Source organism: Budorcas taxicolor, chromosome 21 (assembly GCF_023091745.1).
Source record: "Budorcas taxicolor isolate Tak-1 chromosome 21, Takin1.1, whole genome shotgun sequence".
Classification (NCBI taxonomy): domain Eukaryota; kingdom Metazoa; phylum Chordata; class Mammalia; order Artiodactyla; family Bovidae; genus Budorcas; species Budorcas taxicolor.
This window is the reverse complement of record NC_068930.1, coordinates 25,367,579-25,382,935: the sequence shown is the minus strand read 5'-3', so window position 1 is coordinate 25,382,935 and position 15,357 is coordinate 25,367,579. Positions and strand designations below refer to the sequence as shown.

The 15,357-nt window shown below is 48.5% G+C and overlaps 1 protein-coding gene across 2 annotated transcripts in view; it reads right to left on the bottom strand.

The window, feature by feature from the left end:
- SLC28A1 (solute carrier family 28 member 1) overlaps positions 1–15,357 on the bottom strand; it is a 78,668-nt gene that overhangs the window by 12,519 nt on the left and 50,792 nt on the right. The window contains exons 12-18 of one of the 2 annotated variants that reach the window (XM_052659718.1): positions 13,509–13,639; positions 11,972–12,140; positions 11,656–11,853; positions 8,123–8,204; positions 7,024–7,122; positions 6,774–6,885; positions 5,879–6,491 (exon numbers count right to left, since the gene is read on the bottom strand). In XM_052659718.1, coding sequence (XP_052515678.1) covers positions 6,419–6,491; positions 6,774–6,885; positions 7,024–7,122; positions 8,123–8,204; positions 11,656–11,853; positions 11,972–12,140; positions 13,509–13,639 — 864 coding nt within the window. In that variant the 3' untranslated portion in view covers positions 5,879–6,418. Of the gene's footprint in view, positions 1–5,878; positions 6,492–6,773; positions 6,886–7,023; positions 7,123–8,122; positions 8,205–11,655; positions 11,854–11,971; positions 12,141–13,508; positions 13,640–15,357 lie in introns of those variants that run through there. The other variant, XM_052659717.1, reaches the window with a different exon arrangement.

Genomic DNA, 15,357 nt, shown 5'->3' with positions numbered 1-15,357 from the left:
AGAGCCCTTTCAATTCCTTTCGCTCGTGGTCAGGCACAGGCAGGGAGCGGCAGGAGCGGGGCAGGAGCCTCGGATCCTGAAAGGGCTTCCGGGGTCAACTCTTGCTGGTCTCTCCAAATGCAGCCATTCATGTAGTTACGTGACTACGAGGAGTACCTGACCAGGCCATCCCACCAGACCTGAGTTTAAAATGATCAATAGATGGCCCACAGGCAAGTGAAAAGACGCCCGGTATCACTAATTGTTAAGAGAAATGCAAATCAAAACTACAATGAAGTACCACCATGCACCAGTCAGAATGGCCATCGTTAAAAAGCCTACAAACAGCAAATTCTGGAGAGAGTCTGGGGAAAAGGGAGCCTTCTTACATTGTTGGTGGGGATTATAAATTGGTGCAACTGCTATGGAAAACAGTATGGCGGTCTCTCAAAAGAACTAAAACAAAAAACAAAAAGCTAAAAATAGAGCTCCCGTATGACCCTGCAATTCTACTCCTGGGTGTACCCAGACAAAACTATAATCGAAAAGATACACGTACCCACCACGCTCGTGAAAGCGTTAGTCGTTCAGTCGTGTCTGACTCTTTGCAGCCCCATGGACTGTAGCTCACCAGGTTCCTCTATCCATGGAATTCTCCAGGCGAGAATACTGGAGTGGGTAGCCATTCCCTTTTCCAGGGGATCTTCCCAACCTAGGGATTGAACCTGTGTCTCCTGCATTGCAGACGGATCCTTTACTGTCTGAACCACCTATGTAATAGCAGCACTATTGACAATAGCCAAGACATGGCAACAACCTAAATTTACATCAACAGTTTAGTGGATAAAGAAAATGTGGCGCATACATATGTAAGTTCAGTTCAGTGTATACATATATATATGATAGAATACTGCTCAGCCATAAAAAACAAATAATGCCATTTGCAGCAACGTGGATGGTCCTAGAGATTATCATACTCAGCAAACTAAGTCAGAAAGAGAAAGACGAATGCCACATGATACCACTTATGTATGGAATCTAAAATATGACACAAATGAACTTATCTATGAAACAGAGACAGACTCACAGAGAGAGAGAACACTGGTGGTTGCCAAGGGGGAAGGGTAATAGGGACGGGATGGATTGGGAGTCTGGGATTAGCAGATGCAAACTACACACAGACACACGCACACACACACACATAACTGAATCACTTTGCTAAACATGGGAAACTAACATGTTGCAAATCAATTATACTTCAATAAAATAAATTTTTAAAAAATTATAAATATTTCTTATATATGGATTGATATCACACCAAGTATAGAAGAACATAGAATCTGCATATTTCAAGAAACCTAATAACCTCAGATATGCAGATGACACCACCCTTATGGCAGAAAGCGAAGAGAAACTAGAAAGCCTCTAGATGAAAGTGAAGTGGAGAGTGAAAGTGAAAATGGAGAGTGAAAAAGTTGGCTTAAAGCCCAACATTCAGAAAACGAAGATGGCATCTGGTCCCATCACTTCATGGCAAATAGATGGGGAAACAGTGGAAACAGTGTCAGAGTTTATTTTGGGGGCCTCCAAAATCACTGCAGATGGTGACTGCAGCCATGAAATTAAAAGACGCTTACTCCTTGGAAGAAAAGTTATGACCAACCTAAATAGCATATTGAAAAGCAGAGACATTACTTTGCCCACAAAGGTCCGTCTAGTCAAGGCTATGGTTTTTCCTGTGGTCACGTATGGATGTGAGAGTTGGACTGTGAAGAAAGCTGAGCACCAAAGAATTGATGCTTTGGAACTGTGGTGTTGGAGAAGACTCTTGAGAGTCCCTTGGACTGCAAGGAGATCCAACCAGTCCATCCTAAAGGAGATCAGCCCTGGGATTTCTTTGGAGGGAATGATGCTGAAGCTGAAACTCCAGTACTTTGGCCACCTCATGCGAAGAATTGACTCATTGGAAAAGACTCTGATGCTGGGAGGGATTGGAGGCAGGAGAAGGGGACAACAGAGGATGAGATGGCTGGATGGCATCACTGACTGGATGGACATGAGTCTGAGTGAACTCCGGGAGTTGGTGATGGACAGGGAGGCCTGGGGTGCTGTGATTCATGGGGTCGCAAAGAGTCGGACACGACTGAGCAACTGAAATGAACTGAACTGAACTGAATTTATGTAAAAATACACAGGCACGTTCAAATATTTGATATATCCCTGGTGGTCTAGTGACTAGGATTCAGTGCTTTCAAATATTTGGTATAAATAGAAATGGTTGTTTAAATTATTAACTTGGGCTTTAGTTGGGAGAAAAAAAGAATCCTGTCATTATCTTGTAGATAACCTGATACTACAGTGTTTTGTGTTAAAATATGTAAAAATTTAAGTGGCAATTTGTATAATCCTATTCTGGCATTATTTTCACTTTATAATATACTAAGAACCTCAAAAAATGCCATTGGCCAGGCCACGTTTGGGTGCTCACCCCCCCAGCCCCAATGGAGTCACTTTCCCCTTCCCTCCTATCAAGGACTCCTCCTCAGAAGCCATCTCCACCCAGGCTCTGCTGGGGCTTCCCTTCCCAGAGGATCCTTTACTTGCAGGAAGTTTACAGCTCTTCAGCTCATCACACAGCCTGCTTCACTGCTGTCCGCCTACCTAGCTCACAGTCCAGCATGCAGTGGGTGTTACAGACTGAACTGTGTGCCCCTAGATCCCTGTGTTGGAGCCCTAACCCCCAGTGTGACAGTATTTGGAGACGGGGACCTTTGCAAGTAAGCCAGGTTAGATGAGGTCATGAGAGCTGTGCTCCCCTGATGGGCGAGATTAGGGCCTTTATTAAAAGACACCGGGGAGCTGCTCTCTTTGCTGTATGAGGACACGGCTAGAGGGTGGTGTCCATAAACCAGAAAAAGAAGCCAACCATGCAGGCACCCTAACCTTGGGCTTCTCGCCTCCAAAACTGTGACAAAATGAATTTCTGTTGTTTAAGTGGTGCCATCTGCAGTACTTTGTTATGGCAACCCAAGCATGCCAAGTAAGATCTCAAGTACTCATACACGTTCCTTGACTGAATAAACAAGCAATATACAATCCTGGAGTGGACAAAGTACTTTCACAGGATTCAGTCTTTGCAAAGATCCCTCTATGCTTCAACTCCCTTTGATTTTCTAGTGAAAGTGTTAGTTACTCAGCCATCTCCAGCTCTTTTCAACCCCATGGACAGTAGCCTCTGTCCGTGGAATTTCCAAGGCAAGAATACTGGAGTGGGTTCTATTCCCTCTTCCAGGGGATCTTCCTGACCCAGGGATTGAACCCAGGTCTCCTGAATTGCACGCAGATTCTTTACCATCCGAGTAACCAGGGAAGCCCCAAAGCACACATCTGACGGAGGTGGAATTTGAACTCATGCACGTAGAGCACAATGGACTAGCGGTTTAACCCCTCGGCCTTAACCACTTGGCCACCTTGTCCTTGTTGATTTCTAGTGTTTCACAAAACCTGACACTTCTCCAGGCCAGTGACACAAAATCAGTTTGGGTCCTTAGGGTCTGGTAAAGGCACCTTGAATCACTTGGTGGTTGGCTCGTCCAGTACTGAGCTGGTCCGGATCCTGAAGCCCTTTTTGGATTCAGTGCAAGGAATGCTGTGATTGATTAGCAATGCCTGTCGTGACTGTGGGTGGTGTAAGTGGAGGCATCCGAGCCAATCCTGACCCAGAAGCTGCTGCTTAGGGTGCAGTTAGGCACAGGCACTAAAAAGCAGAGACATTACTTTGCCAACAAAGGTCCGTCTAGTCAAGGCTATGGTTTTTCCAGTGGTCATGTATGGATTTGAGAGTTGAAATTTAAAGAAAGCTGAGCACCAAAGAATTGATGCTTTTGGACTGTGGTGTTGGAGAAGACTCTTGAGAGTCCCTTGGACTGCAAGGAGATCCAACCAGTCCATCCTAAAGGAGATCAGTCCTGGGTGTTCTTTGGAAGGAATGATACTAAAGCTGAAACTCCAGTTCTTTGGCCACCTCATGCGAAGAGCTGACTCATTGGAAAAGACCCTGATGCTGGGAGGGATTGGGGACAGGAAGAGAAGGGGATGACAGAGGATGAGATGGCTGGATGGCATCACCGACTTGATGGACATGAGTTTGGGTGAACTCCGGGAGTTGGTGATGGACAGGGAGGCCTGGCGTGCTGCGGTTCATGGGGTCGCAAAGAGTTGGACACAACTGAGCGACTGAACTGAACTGAACTGAACTGAGGCTCGAGCAGCTAGTACCAGCACAGGTGCCTCCTCTAAGCAGTGTATTTTTGTGGTCCCACCCTCAAGGGACTCCCAGCTTCTGCAGGTGCAAGAGGAAGGAGCATGTTGGGTGGAGAAGAGGGTGAGTCCGCTGCTCAGATGGCCAAGGAGCCCCCTGGATCAGAACAGCTCTTGAGCTGGAAGCAGCCCATACAGGTATAGCACAGGATGCATGCTGGCACCTCTGACAGAGGGTGAATTCCATTCCATAAAGACTCATTTAACACCTTTCACAATATGTGCTCAATACATGCTAAGTGGTTCAGTCATGTCCAACTCTTGGCAACCCCATGGACTGCAGCCCGCCAGGCTCCTCTGTCCATGGGATTCTCCAGGCAAGAATACTGGAGTGGGTTGCCATGCCCTCCTCCAGGGAGATTTTCCCAACCCAGGGATCGAACTTGCATATCTTTAAGTCTCCTGCGTTGTTAGGCGGGTCCTTCACCACTAGTTCCACCTGGGAAACCCCCACTTTTCATAGGCCCAGCATTGTGCTGAGCACCATGAGGACCCAGAAACATCTGAGTCCTGTCTCTGAGGGGCCAACAGTTCTCCCGGGAATGTGACTGGTCAGGTGATGTGTGCACAGGTGGCCCAGGAAAGGAGGCTGGGGAGGGGGTGGCGCCCAGATACTAAGAGACAGCTGGGACACCCAGTCAGGAGGGCCTCCTGTGACAGCTCAAAGGGAGTCGGGGCTGCAGGGAGCAAGGAAGAGCCTTGCCCTGGGGCATGGGAGTCAGGCCACTGACTCTGCTGTGCAGAGCTAAGAGCAAGGACATGGGCCCTGCAGAAGGGACCCAGGGCCAGCCCGTGGGGGTCACAAGGAGGAAGACCAGTGCCCAGTAGAGCCCAGATCCTTGACAGAGCAGGGAGCCTTATCCAACAGAGGTGGGTGAGGGGACAAGGGCTCCATAGCCAATGGGGTGGGGACAGGCACCCTGCAGGCCCCAGCAGCCAAAGCTGCTAGGGAAATGAGGACAGAGTGCAAGGAGCATAGGGCAGGACATGCTGGGTGACAGGAACTCCAGAAACAAAAGCTCAGAGGCACAGAAGACACATCAGATGCCTGACCTGCTGGAGCAGAGGGACGGGGTTGGGGAGAAGAGGCAAGCAGAGGGCGCAGGGCGAGTCACATGACCGAGCTCTTAGCAGCCCAGCGGAGAGACCAGACACGACAGCTGGTGGAACTGGATGGCTGGGGATCAAGTCCTGCCCCTTCCTCTTCCCTGCTGAGCCACTCCAGGCAAGTTACTTAACCTCTCTGAACTCTGGTCCCTCAGCTAGGGATGACAACAGTACCTGCCTCACAGAGTTGTGGTAAGGATTGAGCTACAAAGTATGACGCACTGAGAACCGCACACTGACATGTAGCACCAGGTAAACATCCACAAAGGCCACAGTTATGTAGAGTAAAGCAGTCTGAACATCAACTGGTATTTCCCAGACTGTTGCCCATGGGATCCTCAACTAAAAGATACTCCCATCAAAATGACTCTTCCAGCCAAATTTGGAAAACATCTCCTATCATATCCACATCAAGCTCTGATGAGTCCACAGTGAGAAAAACAAACACACACACAAAAAACCCTAACTTTATTTAGCCCAGTGTTTCCCAAACCTAGTGGATCATGGAAACCTCTGCCTGCCTTGGGGGACGGTGCTACACAGGCCACCAGTCTGAAAGTGCTGTGTGGGAGGGCAGTAGGGAAGGCTACGAAAGTGGAGGAAAGCATCTCCAGAAGCCATGGGGCAGGGGTTAAGCCACAGCGCGATTCCCATGCCCAGAGAGAAGGGAAGGGAAAGAGGTGGCTGAAATGCCAGGGCCAAGGGCCCCGGAGCAGAAGGGGAGCACAAACAGGGGAGACCCAGGGCAGGGGGCACAGAGAAGAGAGTGGAGGCAGAGGCGACCCTGAGCATTCATATTTGAGGAGGGAGGAAATGCGAGAGCAGAAACGGGGTGAAGGGTGGGGGCATCCATCATTCCGCCCAGTCCCTGGTCACCCTTCCTGATTTGTGTCTGAGGTGGTCTAAGCCCTGTGGCTTCCCCCAGGATACTGGGGCCTGGAGAGAGAAGGATGGCGGCTCTGCTTCTTGGGAGAGAATAACGCCCAGAAGACACAGAGACGTTCTGTCCCTGCTACGCACAGATCGTGTGATTATAGAACCGACAGCAGTTGTCCAGGGCCTGTAGGCTGAACTCCGGGCTGGTGCTGAAAAGAAGCAAAAGCTGTACTCTGCGCTCCAGACCTGGGCTCTGCTGACCACTAAAGGCTGAGCAACTTCAGGGAAGTTGCTCCATGCCTCTGGTCCAAACTTCTTCTAAGTTTGGTCCTCAAGTCCCGCTTCTTCTTCCCTTGGTTACATCAACCACAGCCATAACATTTCTACCCCCTTGCTCTGGTACCAAAGGCCTCCCCCACCCCAGGTACTCGGGCCTCTGCGCCCCATCACTGTCAGCACCCCACCCCCCGGCCCCTGGCCCCGGCACTCACCTCTGGAAAGCCTGGTGGCAGCACTGGTACACCTCAAAGCTGCTGCTGTTGAGGGTGGTGTTCAGGAGGGACACACAGTCCACTGCAGGGCCCCTGGGCATGTAGAGGATCCCTGTGCAGAGAAAGCAGCTAGTGGGCAGGGTCCAGCCCCTTTCTGTCCCCCGCAACGCCACCCAAGGACTGCCAGAGAGGCCGGGGCCCCAGTGCCTGGCCCTGGACTGAGTCCTGAGCCCACGAGGCCTGCACTCACCGGCCACACAGGCATTCACCAGAGACACACAGGCCCCCGTGCAGAGCGCCCGGAGCACGATCTGGGAGAAGTCGCTCTTCCGCTGGGGAGCCATGGAGGCTGCAGGAAGACAGGAGGGCTCAGGGCCAGGACTCTGTAGGCCCCTCTCCCTCCTCTCTGTGCCTCTGGCTGCGTCTGCTGACCACCCCCCTTCCTCTTATGGGGGGCCAGAGGAACAGACACTGTCCTTCTGATGCTTGTTGAGTCTGAGAGTCCTCCTTGGCCTGACTAGGTAGCATTCCACACCTCCTCACATGCCATCAGCGGCAGGTGTAGGCAAAGAACATTGAGTTTGGAATTAGGCAGGCCCAGGATTGAATACAGTTTCAGCCACTTATTCCCTGGTGGCTCAGATGGTAAAGAATCTCCTGCCTGCAATGCAGGAGACCCAGGTTGCATCCCTGGGTCGGGAAGATCCCCTGGAGACGAGAATGGCAACCCACTCCAGTATTCTTGCCAGAACTCCATGGACAGAGGAGCCTGATGGGTTGCAGTCCATGGGGTTGCAAAGAGTCGGACACAACTGCATGACTAACACAGTGACAGTTAACAGCCACTTAATAGCTGAGTGACTCGGGTCACATTTCACTTTTGCACGACTGTTTCCTTTTCAATAAAACGGGATGGTTGCACCACCAGGCAGGGGACTGTGAAGGGTGGAAAGGTTTTTTGTAAAAAGCTGGTAGTTCTATAGAGCCTTCCTCCCCAGGCCCCACTGGGCCTGTCTGCCCAGTGTGGGTATGGAAACTGGCAGGTCAAAGCTTCAGCCGGGCAGCCAACACTGTACCTTCCGACCCTCCCTAGGGCCCTGAGCCAGGCTTGCCGTTCGAGGCCAAGGTGCTGACCTCCTGGGCCAGCTGAGCAGCAGAGAAGCCATGAAATTCCAGGGCTGGGAGGAAGTTCCATGACCTCCTTGTTCAGACTCTGCCTTAGACCAAGAGGAGAACTGAGGTGTACAGATCCCTAGGAGGTTGTAGGTATCTGAGAGCCAGAACTGGAGACCAGCCCCCCTCAACCCCCATCCTCTATAGGAGGCCAGGGAGGCCCCTCTAGGACTCACTCAGGCCTCCCAGCATGATCCCAATGGAGCTGAAGTTGGCGAATCCACAGAGGGCAAACGTTGTGAGGATTTCTGCTCTGACCTGAGAAGGCAGAAGATGAGAGGTGAGGGGCTTCCCACAGGGGTGTGCTCAAACCACCCCAGGCATGCTAAGTCGCTTCAGTCGTGTCCGATTCTTTGTGACCCATGGACTGTGGCCCCCCCAAGCTCCTCTGTTCATGGAATCTTCCAGGCAAGAATACTTGAGTGGGTTGCCATGCCCTCCTCCAGGGGATCTTCCTGACCCAGGGTGGAACCTAAATCTCAGCTTCTCCATCAGGAATGTGGGAATAACACTATCTGACTGGGAGGGCTGTCATAGAGATCATATCATGTATAGGAAGAACTAGGCATAGAGTAGGTATTTATTTCTTTTTCTATATTAATTTCAGATTTTATTTAATTTTTAACTTTTTGGCCAGGCCACACAGCTTGTGTGATCTTAGTTCCCCAACGGGGATTGAACCTGTGCCCCTGCATTGGAAGTATGGAGTCTTAACTGCTACATCACCAGGGAAGTCCCTAGAGTAGGTATTTAAGCAACGTAACTCTCTTTCCCTTTTGCTCTGAACAGTTGTGTAATTTCCTAGAGGTACTAAGAGCCAAAATGGAACAATTTGGGGGAAAAAAAAAAAAAGATAGGCTTACACCCATATCTTACACCATATAAAAAATTTAATTCTAGATCATTAAAGCAGATAAATATTAACATTTTAAACATTAAATATTAGAACATATTGAATAATATTATTGTTACAGAATAGCCTTACTGCCCTCATCCTGGAGAGGAGCAAACTGAGGCTCCTAGAAGTGACTGAAGTTCACACAGCAAAAAGGCAGCTGTGTCACAATTTGAACTCAGTTTTGTCTGACTCCCCAGAGCGCACCATTTTAACTATTTCATCATACTGTTTCAGGAACTTAACCCTTACCAGGTTTCTGGAATGGAGGTAAGTCTCTAAATTTAGAAATAATATAAGAAATGCAAAGATTTGGTATAAATTTGTATTTAAAAAAAATTCCTGAATACAGAATGAAGGGAAAGGAAAATAAAAAAGACCAGGAAAAATATATATGGAAAACGTGGGACTTCCCTGGTGGTCCAGTGGTTAAGACTCCATGCTTCCAATGCAAGCAGTCCAAGTTTGATTCCTGATTGGGGGGCTAAGATCCTACATGATGTGTGGCATAGCCAAAAAAAATTTTTTAAATAGAAAATGGAAAAGAGTTAATGTCTTTATAACATACAGAGTTTTTATAAATCGATTTAAAAATATTAAGGTACTTGCATTCTGCTTACTCACCTAGTCACCCTCCCAACAGCAGCCCAAGTAATGCTAAAATGTCAGAAGTCAAATCTTCAGTAACTTCCAGCTGCTCTCTGGCCCGGCTCACTCTGTTACGATTAGCACCTGTTCTAAGTAGACTTCTCTCGCTTCTCTCACCAGCGCTTTGGGCAGCCTCAGAGCCTTGCATGCACCTTTTCCTTTGCCTGGAGTGCTGGTCCCCATCTCTTCTGGCCTCTGCTCCTCCCTCCAAGTCTTGGTCTAGGTACCCATCTCAGGGGGGCCTGTTTTTGGCCGCAATGTGTGGCACATGGAATTTTAGTTCCCTGTTCACGGATAGAATCTGAGCCCCTTCCGTGGAAGCGAAGAGTCTTAACCACTGAGCTACCAGGGAAGTCCCTAGGGAGGCCTCCCCTGTCCAGTCAGTCCTGTCTAGTCAAGGAGAGACCCCTTCCTGACTCCTGCTATTATTTCCATCATAGAGCTTACCGCGGATCGTGGTTTAAAATTTTTTATTCCTTTGTTTTCTTGTATCTTTCACTAAATATAAGTTCCATGTCACCAGGAACCATGTCTGTCTAATTCCCCTTTTTATCCCTGGTACCCGGCAGAGGGCCTGGCTCCTCAGAGGTCTCAACAAATACTTGCTGAAGGAATGAAGCTCATTGAAAAAGATCCTGAAGGCACATGTGTAGGTGTGTGCTCAGTCGCTTTAGTTGTGTCTGACTCTTCGTGATTCCATGGACTGTAGCCTGCCAGGCTCCTCTGTGCATGGGATTTCCCAGGCAAGAATACTGGAGTGGGTTGCCATTTCCTCCTCCAGGGCATCTTGCCAATCCAGGGACTGAACCTGTGTCTCCTGCATTGCAGGTGGATTCTTTACCGCTGAATCACCAGGGAAGCCCATAGGTACATACCGCCACTGTGTCTAGAGAAGACAGTGATACTGGAGCTGAAAATTAGCAGTGAGGGGAAACCTGAGCTTTTTACTCCATATAAACCTTCTTTTAAAAAAAAATGCTAAAGAGTACATTTCTTTATCATTAAAAAAAATAATTTCAGAGACAAGAAAAAAATTTTATGTTAAAAGTTCCTAGTAACCCAGGAAACACACATTAAAACAATGAGCTATTATTTGCCCATTAAAGTAGCAAGACTTCTTTTTTTAAGAGGCTGCTCTGCCCTGTTCAGTGTGTGGTGAAATCAATGCTCACAGGCACAGCTGGGGTGGTTTCAGTTGCTATAACCCTTTGCAAAAGTTACTGGCAGCACCCACACAGGATTCATGCCATACGATTCAGTCATCCCACATGTGGAAAAGCTCCCAAGGAAACCATCAGAGAAGAGGGAAAATTTCAGTGCAAAACTACTCATTTCAGCATTGGGTATAAGAGCCAAATAGTGGAATTAGATATTATATTGTTATGTTTATATTTATTATCATATGATTATATATAATTGATTATATATTATAATAGCTGTCATTTGGGGATGATGATATGATGGGTAATTTTTTTATTCTTAATCATGTTACGTTGGCTGTTATTCTTTTAGAGAGTTTCATTTTAGAAAGCTTTTAGTGTTTTTGGTTTTTTTTTTTAAGTCTTAACTGAACAAACCAACCCCTGAGCTGAATCCCATATATTGGAGATGAATGTGGTGAGGTCTTTCTGTTTTACTCTCTTAGCTCCTCATTGGAGTCACACACCCATTCCTTTGCGGTAGGCGTGGTGGGTGTGACACCGGTTTTCCAACATAAGAGGCAAGGTGGAGTGGCTGGCCCAAGGCCACAGGATGGTAGACTGTCTACAGCTGGACTTCAAGTATCTTCAAGGGATAGAGAAGTGAAGTGAAGTGAAGTGAAAGTCGCTCATTCATGTCTGAGTCTTCGTAACCTCATGGACTATACAGTCCATGGAATTCTCCAGGCCAGAATACTAGAGTGGGCAGCCTTTCCTTTCTCCAGGGGATCTTCCCAACCCAGGGATAGGACCCAGGTCTTCTGCACTGCAGGCAGATTCTTTACCAACTGAGCCACAAGGGAAGCCAAGAGAGAAACCTTGAGAAAGATGGCAGTGAAGCCTGAAGCTGTCTTGTTGCCCAGGGCAACGGGATGTGGGTGGTTGAGGACCACCTCCGTGTGTCTCAGCCAGGCCTGCAGGGGGACAGTTGCATTATGCCCTGCCCCAAGGAGACAGGGACACTCACGGAGATCCACTGCTTTTTGGAGCCGACCCACTCCTCAGTGCCCGCAAGGCGGCGCTGCTTGTACTCGGAGAGCCCCTGATAGGCCACGAACTCGTTCAGAAACAGCTTCATCCCCAGCAGCTCTGCCACCACCGAGCAGTCCTCCCAGGCCACGCCCATCAGGAAGGCCACTGGCCGCAGGATGTAGGAGCAGATGAGCTGAGGTGCAAGGCAAGAGGAGCCGCTGGGACTGGGGTTGACCTGGGCTCTGTGGGTCTCCACCCACAGTCACCACTGGCCAGGACCAGCCCCCTCCACAGGTCGAGAGGGACTGTACCTGGAAGCTGAGCCCCTGGATGTCCACCATGTTTCCCAGCCAGGAGAGGGCAGCATTGATGAAGTCCAGCACAGCCAGAAAGGCAATCAGGTTGGCCGCGATGTTGGTCACGACCTTCACAGACAAGGCAGCCCCACTGCTAGCTGCTTCTAAGAGGTTTTGAGCATCTCTGCCAATGGGACAAAGAAATGTCATTATTGGCCTGTCTCCACAAGTTCAGGGCTCCCTGTCCTACAGGCTCAAACTTGGACAGAGCATGTCAGAGCCACGGGTCCTTGTTTACCCTTAAGACCAGAAAGATGCTGGTCCAAGCACTAGGATAAGACCCAGACTCCTAGTACAGACATCATCTAAGACAAACCACGAGCTGCATGCAACTTAACAAGCACTTGGAAGGAGGCAGATCTGAATAGAGATGTGTTACAAATATACACACCAGGTTTCAGAGATTTAGTACCAGAAAATATGAAATACCTCTAAAATTTAAAAAAAAAAATTTTTTTTTTTATATTCGGCTATACCGAGTCTTAGTTGCAACACACAGGATCTTTGTTGCAGCATTTGGGATCTTTAGTTGCATCATGAGGGGTCTAGTTCCCTCCATGCATGCATGCTCAGTCACTCAGTCATGTCCAACTCTGTGACCCCATGCACCATAGCCCATCAGGCTCCTCTGTCCAGGGAATTCTCCAGTCAAGAATACTAAAGTGGGTTGCTATTTCCTTCTCCAGGGGATCTTCCCAACCTAGGGATTGAACCCGCGTCCTCTACATTGGCAGGCAGATTCCTTACCACTAAGCCACCTGGGAATCCCCTAGTTCCCTGACCAGGGATCAAACCCACACCCCCTACATTGGGAGCATGGAGTCTTAACCACTGGACCACCAGGGAAGTCCCTGAAATAGTAATAATTTTTATATCAAATATACATTAAAATGACAATATTTTGGATGAGTCAAAACATCTTACTAAAATCATCTTATGGAAAAATCACCGTTTTACTTTTTAAAGATGATCACTAGGAAATGTTAATTATACACGTGACTCATGTTATATTCCTCTAGGGCAATGCTGCCCCAGACCTTCAGGAAATTATGAGGTTGGGGCCGCCCATTTTATCCACAAGTACATTTGTCCAAAGTGTTGTCTTTCAATATTTTTTTAGAATTAAATGTTAAACAAAAGTTGCTAAGACTATGATGAAGAGATATTAGTCAAGGACAGTGCTCACTATGTCAATGATTGATGCTGGGGTCATGTAGAGAGGGGTGGCGTGGTTTTCATGCCCTCCTCAGCACACACACACACACCAAGCACATCCCGCTGGTCAGAGACTAGAAAATAAGATTCGAGACCTGGATCCTGCATTTTCTCAAGGTAAGCCATAGGCAGGGCAGTGGCTGAGAGGGGAGATGGGCTGGGCTTGGTGAAAGACAGTGAACGGCAGAGAACATAGGACCTGCTGCGGCCCTGACTCTGCTCCTGTCCCTGCCCACCCCCCAGCTTCCTTCTGCGCAGGCCCTCTTGCTGTGCTCACCCGTAGGTCAATTTCACACCTTCCTCACTTCTGAACTTGGACTCCTCCACCTCTGGGTAGACCAGCTTGGAGAGGGCTAAAGCACAAGGAGCAGCCATCACGGAGGCTGCAATTAGGGAGGCAGCGTCGATCTGCAAGAGGGAGCACAGACAGGGTTATAGAGAGATGCCAGAGGAAAGTGGAGCCCAGGAAGTGCAGCCCCAGGGAAGCAGGGGAACACGGGCTCCACCCCACTGGTGCGTCACTGTCGTCGGTCCTCCTGCCATCGATACTGATAATATTAACACATTTTATGTGTAGAGGGCCACAGTCTGCATGCACAGAGCCTTATAGGCAGGACTTCGGGAAGTTAGGCAGGGTGAGTATTGTTATCCCACTTGAGAGACAGGAAAACGGAGGCCCCCAAAGGGTTAAATATGGCTTTCCCATAATACAGGAAGAGAAGGAATTAGACCTATTGTGTCTTTTGGCTCCAAGTTCAAGGTTCTTCCTTCTCTTCTAGGCTATCTCTCTTTGACCACTGATCTGAGGGCAGCTTCATCACTAGCTGAGGGGCTTGTGATGATTTCAGACAAAGCTCACAGAGCCCAAGAGTTGGAATTTATCCAAGATGTGACCCAATGTGACCTCAGAGTAAAGGGACGTCTTCCCTCTATAGGACCCCTTCTGTCACTTACTGTGACGGGTAACTCACCACTTCAAAACAACTCATTATCTCCACTCCTGTGGTCAGAGAACTCTTTCTAAGGAAATCTCCTACAATAGCCTCCCTTTTGGCCCCAGTTTTTGTCAGGCTATAGAAGCACTTTGCAGCAAGATGATGGAGCAACCAGAGCCCCTGGGAGTCTTCCTTCCTGAAGTGTATCCTTACTGTGGTCTCAAACCCTTTGCTTCCTTCTTCTCTTCACAGAGATGGGACACTTTTTCACCACTGTGTTATTTGCCAAGTGGGAAAGTTAGAACCAACCCAAATACATAATAAGGGATTCCCAGGTGGCTCGGTGGTAAATAATTCACCTGCCAATGAAAGAGACACAGGAGGCTCAATCCCTGGGTTGGGAAGATCCCCTGGATCTTCAGCCCAGGAAATGACAACCCACTTCAGTATTCTTGCCTGAGAAATCTCATGGACAAAGGACCCTGGAGGGCTACAGTCTGCGGGGTCATGAAAAGTAGGACAGGACTAAGCACTGAGCACGCAAACATGTAACAATGGGGGAATAGCTAAGCATTGTCAAGTTGCCATCAAAAACAATGGTTACCAAGGCTTCACAATAACATGGAGAAACGCCCACTAACTTGCATATAGAGCGTAACCACAATGATGGGGGCGAAAACAAACTCCACAACTCTGCATAAAAAGAAGATCGGAAAGAAATACACCAAAATGCCAACCAATTATCTGTCCCTGGCTAGTAGGGCCAGAACAATTTTCTTGTTTTTCAGCTTTTTTGCATATTTCCTAAATGTCCACAATGATATATCTTGCTTTTATAGACAGAAAAATAAAATAGACTTCTCCTTAAAGTTGATAATAAATCAACTGCAGTTCTTAAATTTTAAATAAAGAGGAACAAAAAGACAGGAGGTAAGTTTAAGCTACATGCTTGGGTTAACAAAAGCAGAAGGCCAAAGAGGCCTATGCGGGACTTTCCTGGTAGTCCAGTGGCTAAGGTCCAGTGGCTTCCCAATGCAGGGGGCTCAGGTTCGATCCCCGGTCAGGGAACTGGATCCCACATGCTGCACCTAAGGGTTCGAATGCCACAACTACAGGACTGAAGACCCTGCGAGCCACAGTGAAGACCCAGGAGCGCGTGTGCCGCAGCCAAGAGCCGGCTCAGCCGAATAA